Source organism: Pogona vitticeps, chromosome 2 (genome assembly GCF_051106095.1).
Source record: "Pogona vitticeps strain Pit_001003342236 chromosome 2, PviZW2.1, whole genome shotgun sequence".
NCBI lineage: Eukaryota > Metazoa > Chordata > Lepidosauria > Squamata > Agamidae > Pogona > Pogona vitticeps.
In genome coordinates this window covers 26,740,904-26,759,341 of record NC_135784.1, presented here as the reverse complement: position 1 = coordinate 26,759,341, position 18,438 = coordinate 26,740,904, and the positions used below count along the sequence as shown (strand labels likewise).

Sequence of the window (18,438 nt, the reverse complement as noted above, 5' to 3'; positions counted from 1 at the left end):
GAATTTAGACAGCAGAGTATGAAGTACGAAAAATCCAGCCTGAAGCACAAGGAGGATGTGAAGGGAGAATAGCTAAAATCCAGCTTCACCCAGCCCCCTTGTATATAAGAAATTACTTCTACAAATTCTTAAGGTAGAAAAGACAGTATCTTTACTTACAATTGATCTTGAATTACAATCGGAAGAATAGAATGATAGGACAGTGAAGTTGGAACGGGCCTATAAGGTGATCAAGCCCAACCCCCTGCTAGATAAATAGAGAGAATAAAAGAAGGAACTGCAGCCTCAACCATGTGGAAGGCTCATTTTGCCATGGCTGCAGGCATATGGGAGAAGGAAATGGCAGTGTAATTCCACGTCTGCTCTGCTACAAGTTCAGGAAGGAAGAAGAGAAATCAGACAATAGAAGCAGAGACACGCAGAAGAGAGGCATGGCTTGTCTCAAGCCTGGGAAAAACAGACTTTGCTAATAGGTTAATGAGAAAAGTAAGCAGTCACCTTAGCCCATTAAAGTCCCCCTGGGTCCTAAAAATCTTTTCCACCAAAAGCCAGTGCTAGTAAATTATATATAGTACAGCAAAACAAAGCACAGTATGCTGCTTGCATGCCAACCGATAGTCCTTGTAGCACTCTGTGGGTGGTTTACAATTTAATTACCGTATTTCTCCAAAAATAAGACACGGTGTTATATTAATTTCTGCTCCAAAAAATGCATTACACCTTATTTTCAGAGATATTTTTTTTCATGTACAACAATCTACTGTACATTTATGCAAATACAGTCATGTCATCTTCTTCTGGTTGCAGCACAAGGGTGGAGGGCAAGGTTTCACTTAACTAGGGCTTATTTTGGGGGTAGGGCTTATATTTCAAGCATCCTGAAAAATCATACTAGGGCTTATTTTCAGGTTAGGAGAAACAGGGTATTATGCAGGATACATATTGCCCCCACTCCAGTTGGCTGGGTACTCAATTTATCGACCTGGGAAGGATGGAAGGTTGAGTCAATCTGCAGTCAGCTCCCCAAGCCCATCGGATCAAACTCAAGTTGTAAGCAGAGTCTTGATTGCAGTAATGCAGTTTAACCACTGCACCCACAAGGCTCCTCTGGTAAGCATGTGAGGTTGCTCTTTTTCTCCAACAACATCTGCCTGCCTTGGATCTCTGAGATCTTTGAGGGAAGGCCTCCTCTTGGTCACTCCACAACCGCAGGCATGTTTGGTAGAAATTTGAGAGGCTGCTCTTAAGACTATGAAATTCTCTGCTTCATTGAAGCTAGGTTGCCCCCCCCCTTACTGTCTTTTCACTGGCAGGTGAAAACCTTCCTTTTAAAGCTAGCTTTAGATCTCAGAGTGCACTTGTAGGCTAGTAGTTTTTAAGGGAAGCAGCATATTTTTATAATGAATTTTAACTTTAATAATGCTTTCATTTAGGTTTAACCATAATTTGATATTAATATCATAGTTTATTGCTCTTTTAAACATGTATTTTTAAGCTGTTGTATGCTGCCTTGGGTCCCTTCCCTGGGAGAAAGGTAGAATATGAATGAATGAATGAATGAATGAATGAATGAATGAATGAATGAATGAATGAATGAATGAATGAATGAATGAAAGGATGGATGAATGGATGAATTTTTAAAAGAAGCCTTGGGAAGTGTGAATGGATACTTTTGCAAATACCATGACAATACTGAAATTATTTTCTACCCATATTCCTGAGCCATTATTCTAATCCCACTTCGTTAGTAGACCTGGTGGGGGGATCTAGTAAAATATGTGATATTTCACAAGCATGGCATCTCATTCATTCATTCATTCATTCATTCATTCATTCATTCATTCATTCATTCATTCATTCATTCATTCATTCATTACACTTCTATACCACCCAACTGACCAATGGCCACTCTGAGTGGTGTACAGCAGAATATAACTGCATAACAAATAATCTATCTCAACAAACAAAAACAAAATTTACATTTGCAGTTAAGATTAAATTAAAACCAGGCAGCAGCTAATCAGGTAGATGTTAAATATATATCTCAGCAGGCTGTTGAGGTAATATACTGTAGTTTGGAAGGCCTGCCAAAATATAAGACATTTTCAACCATTTCTTAAATGTTTCCAGAGAGGGAGGCCAGGTGAATTTCTGGCAGAAGCTCATTCCATAGAAAGGAAACAACCCACCAGTTAGTGCCCACTGTACATCATTATGAATGTTTCAGCAGTAGTAACAACAGCATTTATTTATTTGTTAGAAGCAAATGGTGGGCAAAGCCTAGCCATTCAGATGTTTGTGGGACTGCAACTCCCGTCATCCCCATCACTTTGTGCTGGCTGGGGCTAATGAGAACTGTAGTCCTAAATAACAACGTTGCCTGTCACAGTGGAGAAAGTTTGGGTTACAGAACTACTATCCAAGAGCACTTTTTCCCCCTTCAAAGGCTTTGAGGACCATAAAGATGTAGAGACCGCAGGTGTGCGCTTTTGTCGTTCACCTACCTGCAAATTCAGAGAGTTTGATTCCTGTTTTGTGTGTGTGTGTTTCAGTCCCTGACTTCGAGTGTGGAATCAGACTTGGGATCTGAAAGTGACAGCAGCCAACAAACGCACCAGAGACGAAAACAACAACGGTGAGTAGATCTTTTGAGCCTGGTGGAGGAAAACAAAGCTATGACACCAGGGGCTAGGCCAAGGGTAACCCCTACAGATGTGGTTGGACTGCTACTCCAACCACATCTGGATGGCCCTCCAGTTCAAATCGTGTTTCTGCCAACAGACTCCCTAGGTGGGATTTAGGCATGCTATTCTCTTTCAGGCTCACACTTTGCCCTCCCCCTTTGGAATACAGCGGTGCCTCGCTTAACGAGCGCTTTGTTTAACGACAAATTCACTTAGCGATGGCTTTTTCGGAGCGATCTTGCGCTCCATTTAACAATGTTCCCTATGGGCGATTTTCGCATAGCGATGTTTGGGACCATGCTTCGCATAGCGATGACAGTTTGGGTCCCCCTGTTTCGCTTAATGATGGTTTTGACAGCCTCATGTTGGCTGTTTTTTATACGTTTAAAAATGTTTAAAAATGTTTAGAATGCTTGAAATCATAAGTGCACTTAATAAACACTTTGTTAAACTAATTTGACTTTGTTCCGACTCTTTTTAAATTTGTTGCAATTTTTTCCCCATTGAGATGCATTGAATAGGTTTCAATGCATTTCAATTGGGGAACCGCGTTTCGCTTAGCGATGTTTCCTATGGCAATTTTCGCTTAAGGACGGCAATCCGTTCCCATTGGAACGGATTATCCGGTTTTCAATGCATTTCTATCGGAAACCATGTTTTGTTTAGTGATGTTTTCCCATAGCAATGAATTTTTTGGAAACAATTAACATCATTAAACGAGACACCACCGCATAGGGAAGATAATAATCTTGATCTGCTTTGAGAAGTCAGTTACCGTGTTTCCCTGAAAATAAGACAGGGTCTTATATTAATTTTTGCTCTCAAAAATGCATTATGGCTTATTTCCAGAGGATATTTTTTTTCATGTACAACAATCTACTGTACATTTATTCAAATACACTCATGTCATTGTCTTCTGGTTGCTGCACAAGGGTGGAGGGTGGGGTTTCACTTCACTGGGGCTTATTTTTGGGATAGGGCTTATATTACGAGCATCCTGAAAAATCATACTAAGGCTTATTTTCGGGGAAACAAAGTAGTAATACATAGAAGTGTTCTTTAGATTTACCCCCAAACGTTGGCTTCCAATTACATTGGATTACAACCTCCATTATCCTCCACCCAGCACCAGGTTTAGGATGATGGGGTCATAGTTCTGCTCATCTGGAGGATGCCTTGTTCAGGGAAGGCTGATGTGAATATGAACAGCGGCAAAATCAAAGCGCACGATTTGAAGGCATGTCTTTTCCTCCATTAACTTCTGAATCCTGGCCTTTGTGCTCCGAAATCAGAGTACAGCCATCCAGATGTTGTTGGGTGGCAGTTCCCTTCTTGCCTTAAGCAGCACACTTTCCGCCAGTGGGGGCTAATGGGGGTGATCACTCAGCAACATCTGGAGGGCCAGGTGCTCCCCCACCCCTGATGTTAGAGAGGATGATGGGTGAGGAGTGAAAGAAGTCCTTATTCTTTTTTTCTGTCTGCACTTTCTACACCCACCCGTGTGAGTGCCTGTGTCATTTTTAGCCTATGCTAACTCTTTATCTATGTTTTTTTGACATCATCTTTTGTTTTGCAGCAGGAAAAATAAAAGAAACTTCCTAAGGCTATGGAGTTCCGGGAGTCCAGACATGCAATCAGTAAGGTAATGTAAGTTTAGTGCTTATTCTACAAAGAGCCATATTGTGCACGTTTTCTTCAGTGTTATCTGGAGAGGTCCCCAAATATGATGGAGTGTGAGGCTCTTGTCAAGGAGTTTCCAACTTATAGTGACCCTTTCCAGGGTTTTCTGGTTAGAGAATGCTCAGGAGTGTTTTACGGTTCCCATATTTTGTGTGCAGGCTTGGATTGTGCGGCTCGCCCACAGTTATGCAGGATGGTTCCACTCCTCAGAGGCACAGTGAGGAATCCCATCTTCTAACCTCTGGGTCTGCAGCCACATACCTAACTCAGAGAGCTATTAACAAGATACAAAACCCTTCTTCCCCCTCCCTCTTTTTTCTCTTTTTGTGAAGAGGCAAATGGATCTTGGGCAGTAACTAATCCTAAACAAGCAATTATCTTTCTTTCATTCACCGGAAATCAGAACAATCCTGGCTTGGAATCTATAATGTGCGTATAATGTATGCACGCATACAGTGGTGCTTCGCATTACGACGTTAATTCGTTCCAGCGAAATCGCTGTAGAACAAAAACGTCGTAAAGTGAAATTAAAAAGCCCATAGAAATGCATTAAAATGCGTTTAATGCATTCTGATGGGCTGGAAACTCACTGTCCAGTGAAGATCCTCCATAGAGCGGCCATTTTTGCTGCCTGTGCAGCGAGGAATCCATCCCAGAAAACAGCGGGGGGCCATTTTGTTTACCCGGCGGCCATTTTGAAAACGCCGATCAGCTGTTAGAAAATCATCGTTTTGCGAAGAATCGGTTCCCGAAGCAGGGAACCAATCATCGCAAAGTGAAATTCCCCTATAGGAAACATTGTAAAGCAATTGCAAAAGCAATTGCAAAATGGTCGTTGTAATGTGGTTTCGTCGTTAAACGGAGCGATTGTAAAGCGAGGCACCACTGTACTTTCTTCCTATTGTTGCACGTTTGCTGTTTGATTACTTCTTCTTACTTAAATGCATTACCTGAGCAGAGCCTCTGGTTTTGTCATAAAAGACGTTAATGGATCTTCAGTGGCCCACTTAACAGATGAGTCAGGTATGGATTCCGATGAAAGACGAAGTGCTTCGCACCTTGTCTGTCATTGACAAGAGGGAGCTATCTTTGTCTTTGGAATGGACAAAGAGAGACGTGAGTCGGCTATGAAAACATAAAGTTTAAAGCGAGGGAGTTATATATTGGGGCTTTTGTTTGCCAGACTTTCTAGCTAGAGGATAAACTCGATGGTGAAACTCTCTCAAGGTCACCCATCAGTGAAGGCATGATTCAGGAGAAGGAGCTTCCTCTGTTTTCACCAAGATGAAACATGTATATGGAGTCTCTCTGGAGATCTGTTGGGGGTTGCTTGATGACAAATGACAGACAGGAAAGGGAACTCACTCAGCGGCTGCTCGTGGCTTTAGTGGATTGGCCAAATCAACCCCCTGACCTGAGAACCCCGTGAATAAATTCATGTGGCAGGCGTTAAATCTGTAGGTTGGACCACATTATATTGGTCTAGAAACAAGAGGAGTAAAGAGGATCCAAATTATACCGATTCTGGTTGGGAGAAATTTGGTTTGAAATATAGCCGTCATGGGCTGAAATCTAGTAACTAGTCACAATTAAAGAAGGCCCATTGAATTAGTTGAACTCAGAAAGAGGTTGGCCCACCAAATCCCTGCTGATTCAATTTTTTGTTGTTTAGTCGTGTCTGATTGTTCATGACCCCATGGACCAGAGCACACACCAGGCTCTCCTGTCTTCCACTGCCTCCCGGAGTCGGGTCAAATTCATGTTGGCCGCTTCGATGACACTGTCCATCCATCTCGTCCTTTGTCGTCCCCTTCTCCTCTTGCCTTCACACTTTGCTAACATCAGGGGCTTTTCCAAGGACTCTTCTCTTCTCATGAGATGGCCAAAGGATTGGAGCCTCCGCTTCAGGATCTGTCCTTCCAGTGAGCACTCAGGGTTCATTTCCTTCAGAATGGATAAGTTTGTTCTCCTTGGAATCCAGGGGATTCTCAAAACTCTCCTCCAGCACCACAATTCAAAGGCATCAATTCTTTGGTGGTCAGTCTTCTTTATATTCCAGCTCTCACTTCCGTACATCACTACAGGAAAAACCATAGCTTTGACTATGCGGACCTTTGTCGTTAAGGTGACGTCTCTGCTTTTTAAGATGCTGTCTAGGTTTGTCATCGCTTTCCTTCCAAGATGGCTGCTGTCACCATCTGCAGTGATTATTGAGCCCAAGAAAGTAAAATCTGTCACTGCTTCCATATCTTCCTCTTCTCTTTGCCAGGAGGTGATGGGACCGCTGGCCATGGTCTTAGTTATTTTGATGTTGAGCTTCAGACCATTTTTTGCGCTCTCCTCTTTCACCCTCATTAAAAGGTTCTTTAATTCCTCCTCACTTTCTGCCATCAGAGTGGCATTATCTGCATGTCTGAGGTTGTTGATATTTCTTCTGGCAATCTTAATTCCGGTTTGGGATTCCTCCAGTCCAGCCTTTCGCATGATGTATTCTGCATATAAGCTAAATAAGCAGGGAGACAATATACAGCCTTGTCGTACTCCTTTCGCAATTTTGAACCAATCCGTTGTTCCATATCCAGTTCTAACTGTTGCTTCCTGTCCCACATATAGGTTTCTCAGGAGATAGCTAAGGTGGTCAGGTACCCCCATTTCTTTAAGAACTTGCCATAGTTTGCTGTGGTGCACACAGTCAAAGGCTTTTGCGTAGTCAATGAAGCTGATTCCATAGGCCTGCTGTAATTGCAGTTTCCCACAAGATTTCAGCCACTTGACTAAGATTTTCTGTCAAGCCACAAGGTTAGAAGTGTGATATTCTGTTTAGGGATCTTCCAGATGGCACATTAGCCCATCCCTCACCTTTTTTCTTTAATGAAGAAGGACTCCTCAGCCTTCCAATCATCATCATCATCATCATCATCATCATCATCATCATGTGTTGTCAAGTCAATTCTGACTTATGGTGGCCTTTTTCAGCGTTTCCTTGGTAAAGAGTACTAAGAAGTGGATTTCCATTCCCCTTTTCTGGGGACAGCTTTGGGAAAGCGAACTCCTCTAACTTCTGCGTCTGCAGCCATTTACCGAAACCACTGAGTTATCTAGCAAGCTCCTGAGCCTCCTAGGATTTTTTTTTTTAAAAAAAAAGCCATCCCCAAAACACAGAATGTCCAGGATTATGTCGCTGTACTGAGACAAGGTATATTTGCTGTGTTTGGAACGGGGGAAAATGCTGTTATCATCAATGATGAATCAGGAATATTATAGAGAACAAATGCTGAATCGGGAGAGGCTCTCATTCCCAGGACAAAAAAAAACAACAGTTCTTCACGGGTAAAGGTGTGTTTTAAGAGGTAGTGGTGATGTTTTTGGAATTATCTTGATTGCTTCCCTAATAAATGACTTCACAGAGGAGAAACAGCTTAGGCTGTTCAGAAGCAATAACAAGAGCAGAAAATACAAACCTGTATGGACTAAATAAATTTCACTGGTGGGGGGGGGGCTAGATTTCCTTATTTAGATAAGAGCTTGGAAAAGTTAGTTTTTTGGGGTGATAACTCCCAGAGGTTCTGCAGCCAGCATGGCCAATGGTCACGTAAGCTGTCGCTTCTCCAGGAGCTGTAGCTTTTAAAAGGCACCATTTTTCCAAGCTCTGAACAAAATAAATGTGGATCTCGGCCAGGTTCTCATAGAACAGTAAACCAAGTTGCACTTCATTTTATTCTGGCTTCTTTTTGTATGGGAACCTGTTCTCACCCAACAAACTGAGGTTTGTTAGCTAGCCAGTAACAAACCATCATTGGAAGCAGTGCTTTGTTGCTGGCTTCCTAGTTTGGCACAGTTAAGGCCATAGATGATTCTGGCATCTGAGCTAGCCTTTGTAGCCGGTCCTTGGATTGTTCTCTCAGCTGCCTTTCCCTAGAAGAGAAATCAGGTGAACAAAACTGAGTTTATTGGACTGTCCACTAGGACCGTTTCTGGCAAACGCCACAAGCTTTGGTGAATGTAAAGCCATGGCTTTGTGGAATGTGCGAACCTGGCCACGGCCTTTGCATGTCACAGCTGATGATGATCTGAACGAAAATTGCAGAAAGGGGTTATTGAAAAGAATGAGACATCTGGAAAAAAAACAGGCTTTTCTTGCTGCATGGGAATGGCTGGCGGAGAGAGAAAAGGGAGATAGTTTCTGCCCACAACAGAATGCGGGGCTGAAACTTCAAAGCCGTGTGGCCTTGTTCCCTGGTTCTGTGTTAGTTGGGGAATGGCTACAGTTGTGGGGGGGGGGGGGGGCAGTAAGCAGAAACTATTTGTCTTGTGAATATTCAGTGGTGTTTGAAGCCTGATTAAAAGATAATGAATAAAAAGAAGTTCGCAAGTTACATTAGTTGGCTTGCTTATTTATTTGTTTGTTTGTTTGTTTGTTTGTTTTGTTTTGTTTTATTTTATTTTATTTTACAGTGGTGCCTCGCACAGCGAGGTTAATCCGTTCCAGATTAACCCTTGCTGTGTGAAAGCATCGTTGAACGGAACGTAAAAACCCATTGGAACACATTAAACATGGTTTAATGCGTTCCAATTGGGCCGAATACTCACCATTCAGCGATGCTTCAGGATGGCCGGCAGCCATTTTCGCGCCCTCCCCTTGCTTTACGAGGGCGCAAAAATGCTGCGCGCGGCCATTTTGGCGCTTCCGGCGGCCATTTTGTAGCCGCTGAACAGCTGATCGGCGGGTCGAAAAGCGAAGGGCGGTAAATGAACCACTTACCGACCTTTGCTCTGCGATTTTCGCCCTCTGCAGGCACTGTTTTGCGATCGCATTTACGATTGCAAAACCGGCCTCGTAGAGCGAATTCATCGCTCTACGAGGCGCCCGTTGTGCAAGGCACCACTGTATTTTTGTACTGCCCATCTGGTGGCCAAGGACACTCTGGACGGTTTACAGCAAATAACAAAAAACAACAGAGTAACAAAAGAGCAGATAACAACATTAATACATAGGGGTGAAAATAAAAAAAATCATAAAGTGAAGTGAGGATAAAATTTTAATACAATTAAAAGCATAGAAATATATAAAAACATGGCGCATGGGTCTGATAGAAGTTATATTATCGGGCACTATTGTACCAGAGTATAGTTTTCTCGGGGAAGGCCTGTCTAAATAGCCTGGTTTTTAGTAGTTTTTTGAACGTGCCCAGTGAGGGGCCAGGCAGACTTCGTGCAGAAGAGCGTTCCATAGTTGTGGGGCTACCGCCGAGAAGGCCCAATTTCTAGTGGTTGTTTTCTGGGCCTCTCTTGGGGTCAGAACTCTCAGCCGCTCTGCCTGCGATGATCCTACAGGCCGGGCAGACCTAACTGGAAGGAGGCGCTCGGCCAGATATCGAGGTCCCAAACCGTTTAAGGCCTTATAGGTTAGTACCATCACCTTGAAACTGGTACGGAAGCGAACTGGTAGCCAGTGTAAGGCGGCCAGGGTGGAGGAGATAGGTTGGTATTTTCTAACCCCACTGAGAAGTCTGGCCACCGCACTCTGGACTTGTAGCAGTCTCCGCAGCAGTCCCAAGGGCAGCCCCACGTAGAGGGCATTACAGTAGTCTAATCTCGAGACTACCAGTGCATGGAGCAGTGTGGTGTCAAGGTAGGGACGTAGCTGGCCGATCCACTGTTATCTCTTAGAAGACGCTCTTCTAACTTGCAAGGCTGTGAGGGCTGTACTCTGAGCATGCTCTGAGACCATGCTGATGCTACGCTAGTATGTAAGTCATAGGTAGTCTAGTTAGCTTTCTTATTTTCTTAGGTGCTCACTCTGTATTGCTCCTGCTGCAGATTCTTATTGATAATTTGCTCCAGAATACTTTTGAAGCTTTTTTTAAAAAAAAAATCTTTCAAGATCTTCTTTTCTTTTTTCACTATCTTTAGTAAAATATATTTTTTTCTCCATTCCATTGTCTGACTTTTTGGCTAAAGAGGGTTTGTGCTACTTAAAACCAGGCCTCGCCTTGTTCATCTCTTGAGAAACCTGCATGTTTTGTGGGTGTGGTAGAAATTCTACCTTGCAAGGCTGGTGTGAGAGCCAAAGAGCTTAACCTTATGGGCTTTTTGCGACTCCCTGGAAGCACTGCTGAGTTAGGTCAGATTAGAGGGTTGGGAGGTGACCAGGACAGGTAGATTCCCCCAGCCATCATCATCACATTTAATTCTTGTGGCCTCACCCACTCCAGCAACAGGTTGGAGCAAGACTCCTTGATTCTGGTGGTCTGTGACAGGTTAAAGGGGGTTAAGGGCTTTGTTTTGTTTTGTTTAATTAAGAGGTGGAAAGCACAGATTGGTGGTAGGAAAAGACATTTGCAATACAGTCACAATATAGATCTGTTGATACGTTTTTAATTTTTAATCCTTCTTCTTAGCTTGCCTCCTTTTCCAGGAAGAACTATAGACCATTTGGATCTGGTTTCAGGCCAGGCTTTCTTTGAGAGGCAGATGATGGCATTATAAGCTACTTGCCTAATGGCTGAGGATGGGACTAGTGCTGAGATGGACTGATTAGAGCCTGACATTTGACAGATGAGTGTCCGTATTCCATTAAGGGCTGTGGATGTTATTCCTAACAGTATGTGTTGTTGAGGGTTGGGCCTGCCAAGAGGTTTTACTGCGGGAGGCAGACAAACAGTGGCCCACAGCCACCTAAGCAAAGTCCTGAAAGCCAGCCAATGGTGCTGATACCTCAAGCAAAAAAATCCCGTCAGCCCCTTCACTGCCGATCTCTTGCAGTAAACATACAATCATCATAAAATCATAGAATAATTGAGTTGGAAGAGAGACCTATAAGCCTATAAAGTCCAACCCCCTGCTCAGTGCAAGAATCTTTATCAAAGCAGATCTGACAGGTGGCTGTCTGATTTTCTCTTGAATTTATTTATTCATTCATTCATTCATTCATTCATTCATTCATTCATTCATTCATTCATTCATTCAATTTTTACCCCGCCCCTCTAGACAATGTCTACTCGTGTTGGAGCACTCCCCACTCCCTGAGATCATTGGTTCCATTGTCATACTGCTCTAACAGTTAAAAGTATTTTTTTTCCCGATATTGAATTGAAATCTGGCTTCCTGGCATTGAAAAACATTAAAACTACTGGCTAACAACGCACTACTCTTCCATGGCAGCCTAAATCTGTTGCCTGAGGTGGCTGCCTCCTTCTGCCTCGTGTTAAGGCTGGCCCGTCTTGATCAACAGGCCTTTGCCAACTGAGAGAGCTAGGGTGGACACTTACACATAACCCCAAAAAGGATATTACTTTTTATAAAACTGCAGTGGGTTGCAGCTTGTTGAGGGAGTTGATTGGTAGAACCTATTTGCTAGAAGTCTTAGAAAGCTGACAGGAGAGCTTTACCTTGACATCTGTCAAGGAAGGTAACAATATCCTTGAGGTAAGGGAGGCAATTGTGGGAGACAAGACTGTCAGTGGTGCATCAGAAACTGACACTATACTAATGCATTCTGCTGGAGAAAACACGTTTGCTCCACCTTCTACGTGGCAGCCCTAAAATATTTGAAGATGGTGATCAAGTAACCAGTTAGTCTTCTCTTCTGTAGGCTGAATGTGCCCAGTTCCTTCAAACAATGCCACCTTGGGTCCTTTTAAGGAGAAAGGCAAGGGGAAAATATTTTAAATAAAATACATAAATTTGAATAAATAGTTTCTTCCAGACCTTTTACCATTCCAGCTGTAGTACTTATTGAAGGGAATCTCGGTACCTTAGTACACTGGTTCTTAACCTTGGGTTACTCAGGAGTTTTGGACTGCAACTCCCAGAAGCCTTCACCACCAGTTGTCCTGACTGGGGTTTCTGGGAGTTGCAGTTCAAAAACATCCGAGTAACAAAGGTTAAGAACCACTGCCTTAGTAGACCACAAGCTAAGGATAAATTAACCGTGTGATGTGACAGTAAAATGTACCAATGCTATATTAGTCTGTATCAGTAGACATCTAAGGCCATCCTCCTTAAGGTATGTAAGAGTACCGCTCTGCTCTGTGTGGGATAGCCCTCACTTAGAGTACTGTGTCCATTTCTGGGCACCAAGTTTCGGAATTATACTGAGAATCTGATAAGTGTCCAGAGGAAGGCAGGTCTAGTCATCAGCACCAAGGTATACCCTTCCTAAAACCAACTACTGTAGGTTATTTTGGTTTACAGGGCAAAATACGCTACAAGTGCCACTCCCTCATCTTAGCAGGGAAAATACAATCTTAACACTGATAAGCTGATGCCTCAGATCGGCTGCCTGGTGTGGCTGTATTGCTTGGCCAAACGGTAGGGCCGGCCCTACAGTATTTCCCTCTGTAGAAACTCAGGAGAAACCCTTTGGGCAAAATCCCAGTGCTTAGTGCCAGACCTCATAAGCTGCTGCTGCCATTTTCAGCCCATTCAGCTTCTTTCTTTCTTCGTTGCAGGCCAACTCCAGAGGAGGCGCAAGAATGGGCTGACTCTCTAGAAAAGCTGCTGCTTCATCCGTGTAAGTGTGTGAGTGAGTGAGTGAGTGAGTGAGTGAGCGAGCGAGCGAGTGAGCGAGCGTACACACAGTTAGTAGGCAAGATGTGTGCTTCCTGCAAAGTGGAAGTGAGAATTACGGTAAATAATCAAGGGGGCCACCCAAAGCCCTTTTGTTGCCTCAGGGTGAAATTGCAAGTTAAGGGCAATGTGTATTTCCTGCAATTATAATCATTTCCCCACAAGAATGCTGTTCATATAAAGAACAATTGGAATTACAAATGAAGTGTGTGTTTACTTCTCAGTTGACCAATCACAAAACAAAAACAAGTCAAATGCTGAGACAATCCTATGTCTTTTGTCACTTCAGAGATCTTCATCTCTAATGATGGGACAACTATATTATCTAGTTTGAGCTACGCTCTGCACAGTGATAGAGGTAGCCCTGATGGGCACTCAGTCTAATAACCTTGATTCCAGATGGTGATAGTTTTTCTATCAGTCTGTTGATTGCATGTGTTTGATGACCAGTAGATCCACCGCAGTCCAAACAGAAAGAAGCACAGACCTCTCATCCACCTATGTGCACAGTGTAAAAGGAAAGACTGCTACTAAAATCTTATTTTCTCTCTCTTTTTTCCCCTTCTGTTCCTCATCTTCAGATGGGCGATCGGCCTTTCGCGCTTTCTTGGAGTCAGAATTCAGTGAAGAAAACCTGGACTTTTGGATGGCGTGCGAAGATTACCGGAAACTCAGGGGCTGTGAGCAGCTTCAAGACAATGCACGGAAAATTTACGATCAATACATTACTATCCAAGCCCCTAAAGAGGTAGAAAAAATCTTAAAGAAGTTTTCCAAGCACTCTTTAGTTGATTTCCCCGTCCCCCCACTGATTTTAAACTAGCTTCTTAGGTGCAGAAACAATTTACGTTCCAGCTGATGTATTATAGGGATGCAAAAATTCCGGCTCTCCAGATCAAAGCTTGAAAAAGTCATTTTATTGGATTCTTAACTCCCAGGAGTTTCTAAATACTGTAGCTAGATTTGGGAGCTGAAATCCAAAATAGGTGACTTTTTCAGGTTCTACTCAAAATATTGCTGGATTTCACTTCCTATCACCATTGACCATCAGACTTGCTGCCCAAGGATGAGGGGAACTGCAGTCAAGCAACATCTGAAGCTGACAGATTTCCGCACCCCTGGTTTAGGAATTCTCCATTATTTTGTTTTTTCAACATGCATGTGTGCACCTTGATCAGTGGCTCCTACCTTTGCGTAAGCCACATATCCTTGGCCTGCAACTCTGAGAAGCCTTCACCACTAGCTGTGCTGGATGAGGTTTCTAGAGTTGCTTGGGAACCGCTGGCCTAGATAAAACACTGCAGGTGAACCCTTTTCAATGAACATGAGGATGACCACACGGCCAGTCTACTGGAACAGTTGTGTGCACCTCCATCAAAACATGGCAGAAGAAGCACAGGCTATGTGGCACACAGATGCTGGGAAGTGCAGTCCAGAAGGAGAACTTTTCCCAGCTCTAAAACTGAGGCTTGAACAATAGTTTATTATAGTCATTCCAAAACAATTAGCTAGCTCTCCCAAACAGCAAGGTCACTGAACAATAACGTTTCCTTTTGTTTTATTATATTGTTTTTATTCCATTTTTTATTGTTAGCCGCCCAGAGTAGACTTCAGTCTAGATGGGCGGAATATAAATTTAATAAACAAACAAACAGATCACGGTAGGAATCCTTTTTTATTGTCCCCTCCCCCATTACCATGATTTTATTTGCTTCTCCCCTCACAGGTAAACCTGGATTGTCAGACCAGAGACATCACCAACCGGAACATCTTACTTCCCACGCGCTCATGCTTCGAACAGGCCCAGAGGCGTATCTTTGGCCTGATGGAGAAAGACTCATACCCTAGATTCCTCCGCTCCTTCATTTACCAAGCCTTGGCCCAACCCCACAGACATCAGGCCAACGGGCCCGTGTAAACTTCGCCACTGCCTTTACCCTTCATCGGAGTTTGAGTGAAGGAGAACCGAAATCCTCCTTTGGTCTCGAATTCCCCGGCTGGACTGTTCAGGATGTGAAACACCTCAGAAAGAAGGCAGAAGGACAGTGTTCCCTGATTCTTGGCAGATAATAATGACCCAAGCTGGCAGCAGGATTGTGTGACTTGTCACATGTTTGAGGACTTTTTGGACATGCATAAAATAAGTCACAGGAAGTTCTGGATTGGCTCATTTGGCCCTGGACAAGTTTTCAAGGATTACTGAAAAAAATGTTATGATTCTAGAGTCACTGTCAGAGCTGTGTGTTTCTTCTGTGATGATGTCTTATTCTATGAAACGGCCCTATACAGTGGTGCCTCGCTTAAGGAGCACACCGTTTAACGATGAGTCTGCATAGCGATGCGGATTTTGCGATCGCATTGCGATGTTTTAATAGGTAAAACATCACATTGCAATGATCAGTAAGAGTTTTGCTTACCGATCTTCGCATTGCGATGTTTTCAGAACAGCTGATCGGCAGTTCCAAAATGGCCGCCGGATGAAGAAAATGGCCACCCGCAGCGTTTTTGCGCTGATTCCTCGCTTACCATGGCGACGAAAATGGTGGCCCTATGGAGGATTCCCACTTAGCGGTGAGTTTACCCCCCATAGGAACACATTAAACAGAGTTTAATGCATTCCTATGGGGTTTTTTGCCCCGTATAGCGACGTTTCCAGATAGCGATGATTTATCTGGAACAGATTATTGTCGCTATGCAGGGCACCACTGTACTAAGTCAGCCCGGCCTGGCATCATTGCGTGTCACATTCTTGGCCATCTGGGAAGACACCCTCATGGCCGGAACCCTGTTTTGCAACTTATACCGTGAAAGGCTGATGACATCATCAGCCACAGCACTTTTTCAGAAGTAAAATTTTCCCAGTTCCTCTCCAAGATCCCAAGACTCCTGTAGGATGCCTTTTATTGTGAAAAGGTCACTAAGGACTTGGGAGGTTTTTTTTTTGCTAATTTCTGAATATAGTAAGATCCCCTTATCCACAGTATCACTGATTCACTTATCCACAGTCTGAAAATATTAAAAGTCCCCAAAATACATATTATTGATGATGAAGTTACCAGAACTGGCCACCAGAGGGAGCGAGAGAACCATGTTATGTGTAGCACCTGTTGGGGGGGCCTTGAACCCTGACAGATACAGGAGTTCTTCTGTATTGTGGTCACTAGTAAAATCATTCTGGTAGTGGTGGTTTTCAGAATTAGACACATCCCACGGCCCTGCACAGGTTCCCATGATGAAAGAGATACCACATGAGGATATTTGAGAAGGAGTCAGATATTTTTCATTGCTGAAAAATCACCAGAACCGATGACATCATCAGCCTTCTGTGGCATGACCTCTGGCAACAGGGTTGCGGCCCATATGTCACGAAAATGTGAGGATGCTTACAAAAGGAGAGTATAACGTGAAAACACTACTTTACGAATTGGTAAAACCATAATTACAACAGAATATGAGTACACACTCAGTACATAGCCCAAAAGGAAAAGGCTTTGTTACAATATATAGGTACCCTATAGAAATGTAAAAGAGAATTTCTGGAGCAAAGGATCTTCCGGTTATCTTCAGTCCCATATTTCTATGCTGAAAAAAGTCCCCGAGCAAATCAGAATATAAAACCTGTAAGGCTGAATACCCCAACTGAGGGCATAACTGTACAGCTGAATTAAATCCGAGGCTGGTTCAGATTTTTAAGAAACTGATATGTCACACGTTTTCTTTTTGTATGTGTGTGCGTTCTTGTGGAAGCTGGTCTAGGAAGATCATCTGCACACACACTCCATATTTTGCCTCTTTGTTAGAGGTGGATGGGGAGGCAAGTGTCTCCCAGCCTTTCGCTGGGAGGAAGGTGATGGCGGCCGGGAGCTGTGGGGAGGGAGGGCATCGTCCCATGTTACAAGAAGGGGAAGTTACCAGGGAGAAGGTCAGGGAAGCAAGAATTAATGAGGCTTAGCATGGCAGCAGCTGCCCAGCCCCAGACTCCTTGCCCTTTTTCATATCAGTTTTGAAATGGCACTAAAATAGAAACAGATACCCCAAAAAAGGAAGAGCTTGTTTTACATTGATTCTGGTCATGCCAAAATTCTTCATAGTTGCACCCCAAACTCAAGCTCTATAGACCCCCCACAGTCACAATTTACTCCAACACACATACAGTGGTGCCTCGCTAGACGATAATCCGTTCCACCGAAATCGCTGTTTTGCGAAATAGTTGTCTAGCGAAAAGCATTTCCCCATTGGAATGCATTGAAACCTGTTTAATGCATTCCAATGGGGAAGAATCGTCGTTGTCTAGCGATGATTGGCCATAAGAAAGCCGCTTTGCGAACCGCCGATCAGCTGTTTAAATCGCTGTCTCGCAAAGCTTAGGCCGCAAAAACAGCTGTTTGCGAGCGCGGAGGGAGCTGTCAAAATCGTAGTCTAGCAAAAATCGGTTTGCGACGCAGGGACCAAACATTGTCCAGCGAAATTCCCCCATAGGAATCACTGTTTTGCGAATTGCTATAGCGATCGCAAAAAGCCAATGTCTAGCGAAAAAACTGTCATGCGGGGTAACTGTCTAGCGAGCCACCACTGTATGCCAAAACGAGTAAAAAGGAAAAAAAGTGACCACAATTGATTGAAAATAACTCCGCAAATGGGTGTTTAAAAAACCAAATTCTCAGCTTTAACAATGTGCATTAGTTGTGTCGATGCAGATTTTTAAATTGCTTTCGAGTGTGCTGAACCCAATGCAAAAACAGGAGTATTGCATTGTATGATCGAGCCCTAAAAGAGGGGAAATATAATTGGCTTGCGAGTATCTACTGAGACTCCTGTTTAAAATGGAGAATCCCATTTAAAATGGCTACTGAATAGGGAAGCCTGCACTCCTACTGGGGACTGGCTGAACAGCCGAGGAAGAGGAGGAGGAGGAGAGGAGCGTGCACTGGCTGGTGAGTGGGGGAATACAGCTGGGATGGTGGGGGAAGGGAAAGCAGGTGTCAGGTTTATGAACTGGCACGAACGTCCGAACTGAGGTTCATGCCCACCTCTAGTGCGGATCTATGCTCTATATTCAAAATTACGATTATACTAATTTACAGCATTTGCCTTTTTACAGTGGACAAGCTTATCCTGCACAAGTCTGTCCCAGTTGGCGGTCGTGATTTTAATCCTGCAGTATATGGGCAGGTCCTTCCATTGATTTGTCTTCGGTCTCCCTGCCTTTGGCTTCCATGGACAAGCCCACTGGTTTTTTCTGGGAATTCCCTTAGTAAACTTCCCAAAAGGGCCCAGAAATCTTTTGGGACAAGGAACCAAGATGCACGAGGGTCAGCCTCAGGAATTGGCCAGCAGTCTGAAGCCTTTGGGCCAGATATCCATAGAAGTCTAGCCTTCTGTCCTCGGTTGGTCGACAGAAAAGCACCAACCAACCGATGCTGCATTCCTGCCTTAGCTTCATCAGCACAAGGTTGGACTAGGTGACCATAGATGTTCCTTTTCACCTCAATTTCCTCTGACA

At 43.7% G+C, this 18,438-nt stretch overlaps 1 protein-coding gene across 2 annotated transcripts in view; it reads left to right on the top strand.

Moving 5' to 3' along the window:
- The window catches only part of LOC110069890 (regulator of G-protein signaling 3), a 37,499-nt gene extending 22,340 nt beyond the window's left edge, over positions 1–15,159 (top strand). The window contains exons 3-7 of one of the 2 annotated variants that reach the window (XM_072989046.2): positions 2,553–2,635; positions 4,264–4,326; positions 12,818–12,879; positions 13,517–13,683; positions 14,662–15,159. In XM_072989046.2, the coding sequence (XP_072845147.2) occupies positions 2,553–2,635; positions 4,264–4,326; positions 12,818–12,879; positions 13,517–13,683; positions 14,662–14,853 (567 nt within the window). In that variant the 3' untranslated portion in view covers positions 14,854–15,159. Of the gene's footprint in view, positions 1–2,552; positions 2,636–4,260; positions 4,327–12,817; positions 12,880–13,516; positions 13,684–14,661 lie in introns of both variants that reach the window. The other variant, XM_072989045.2, reaches the window with a different exon arrangement.
- Positions 15,160–18,438: the final 3,279 nt, after the last annotated feature.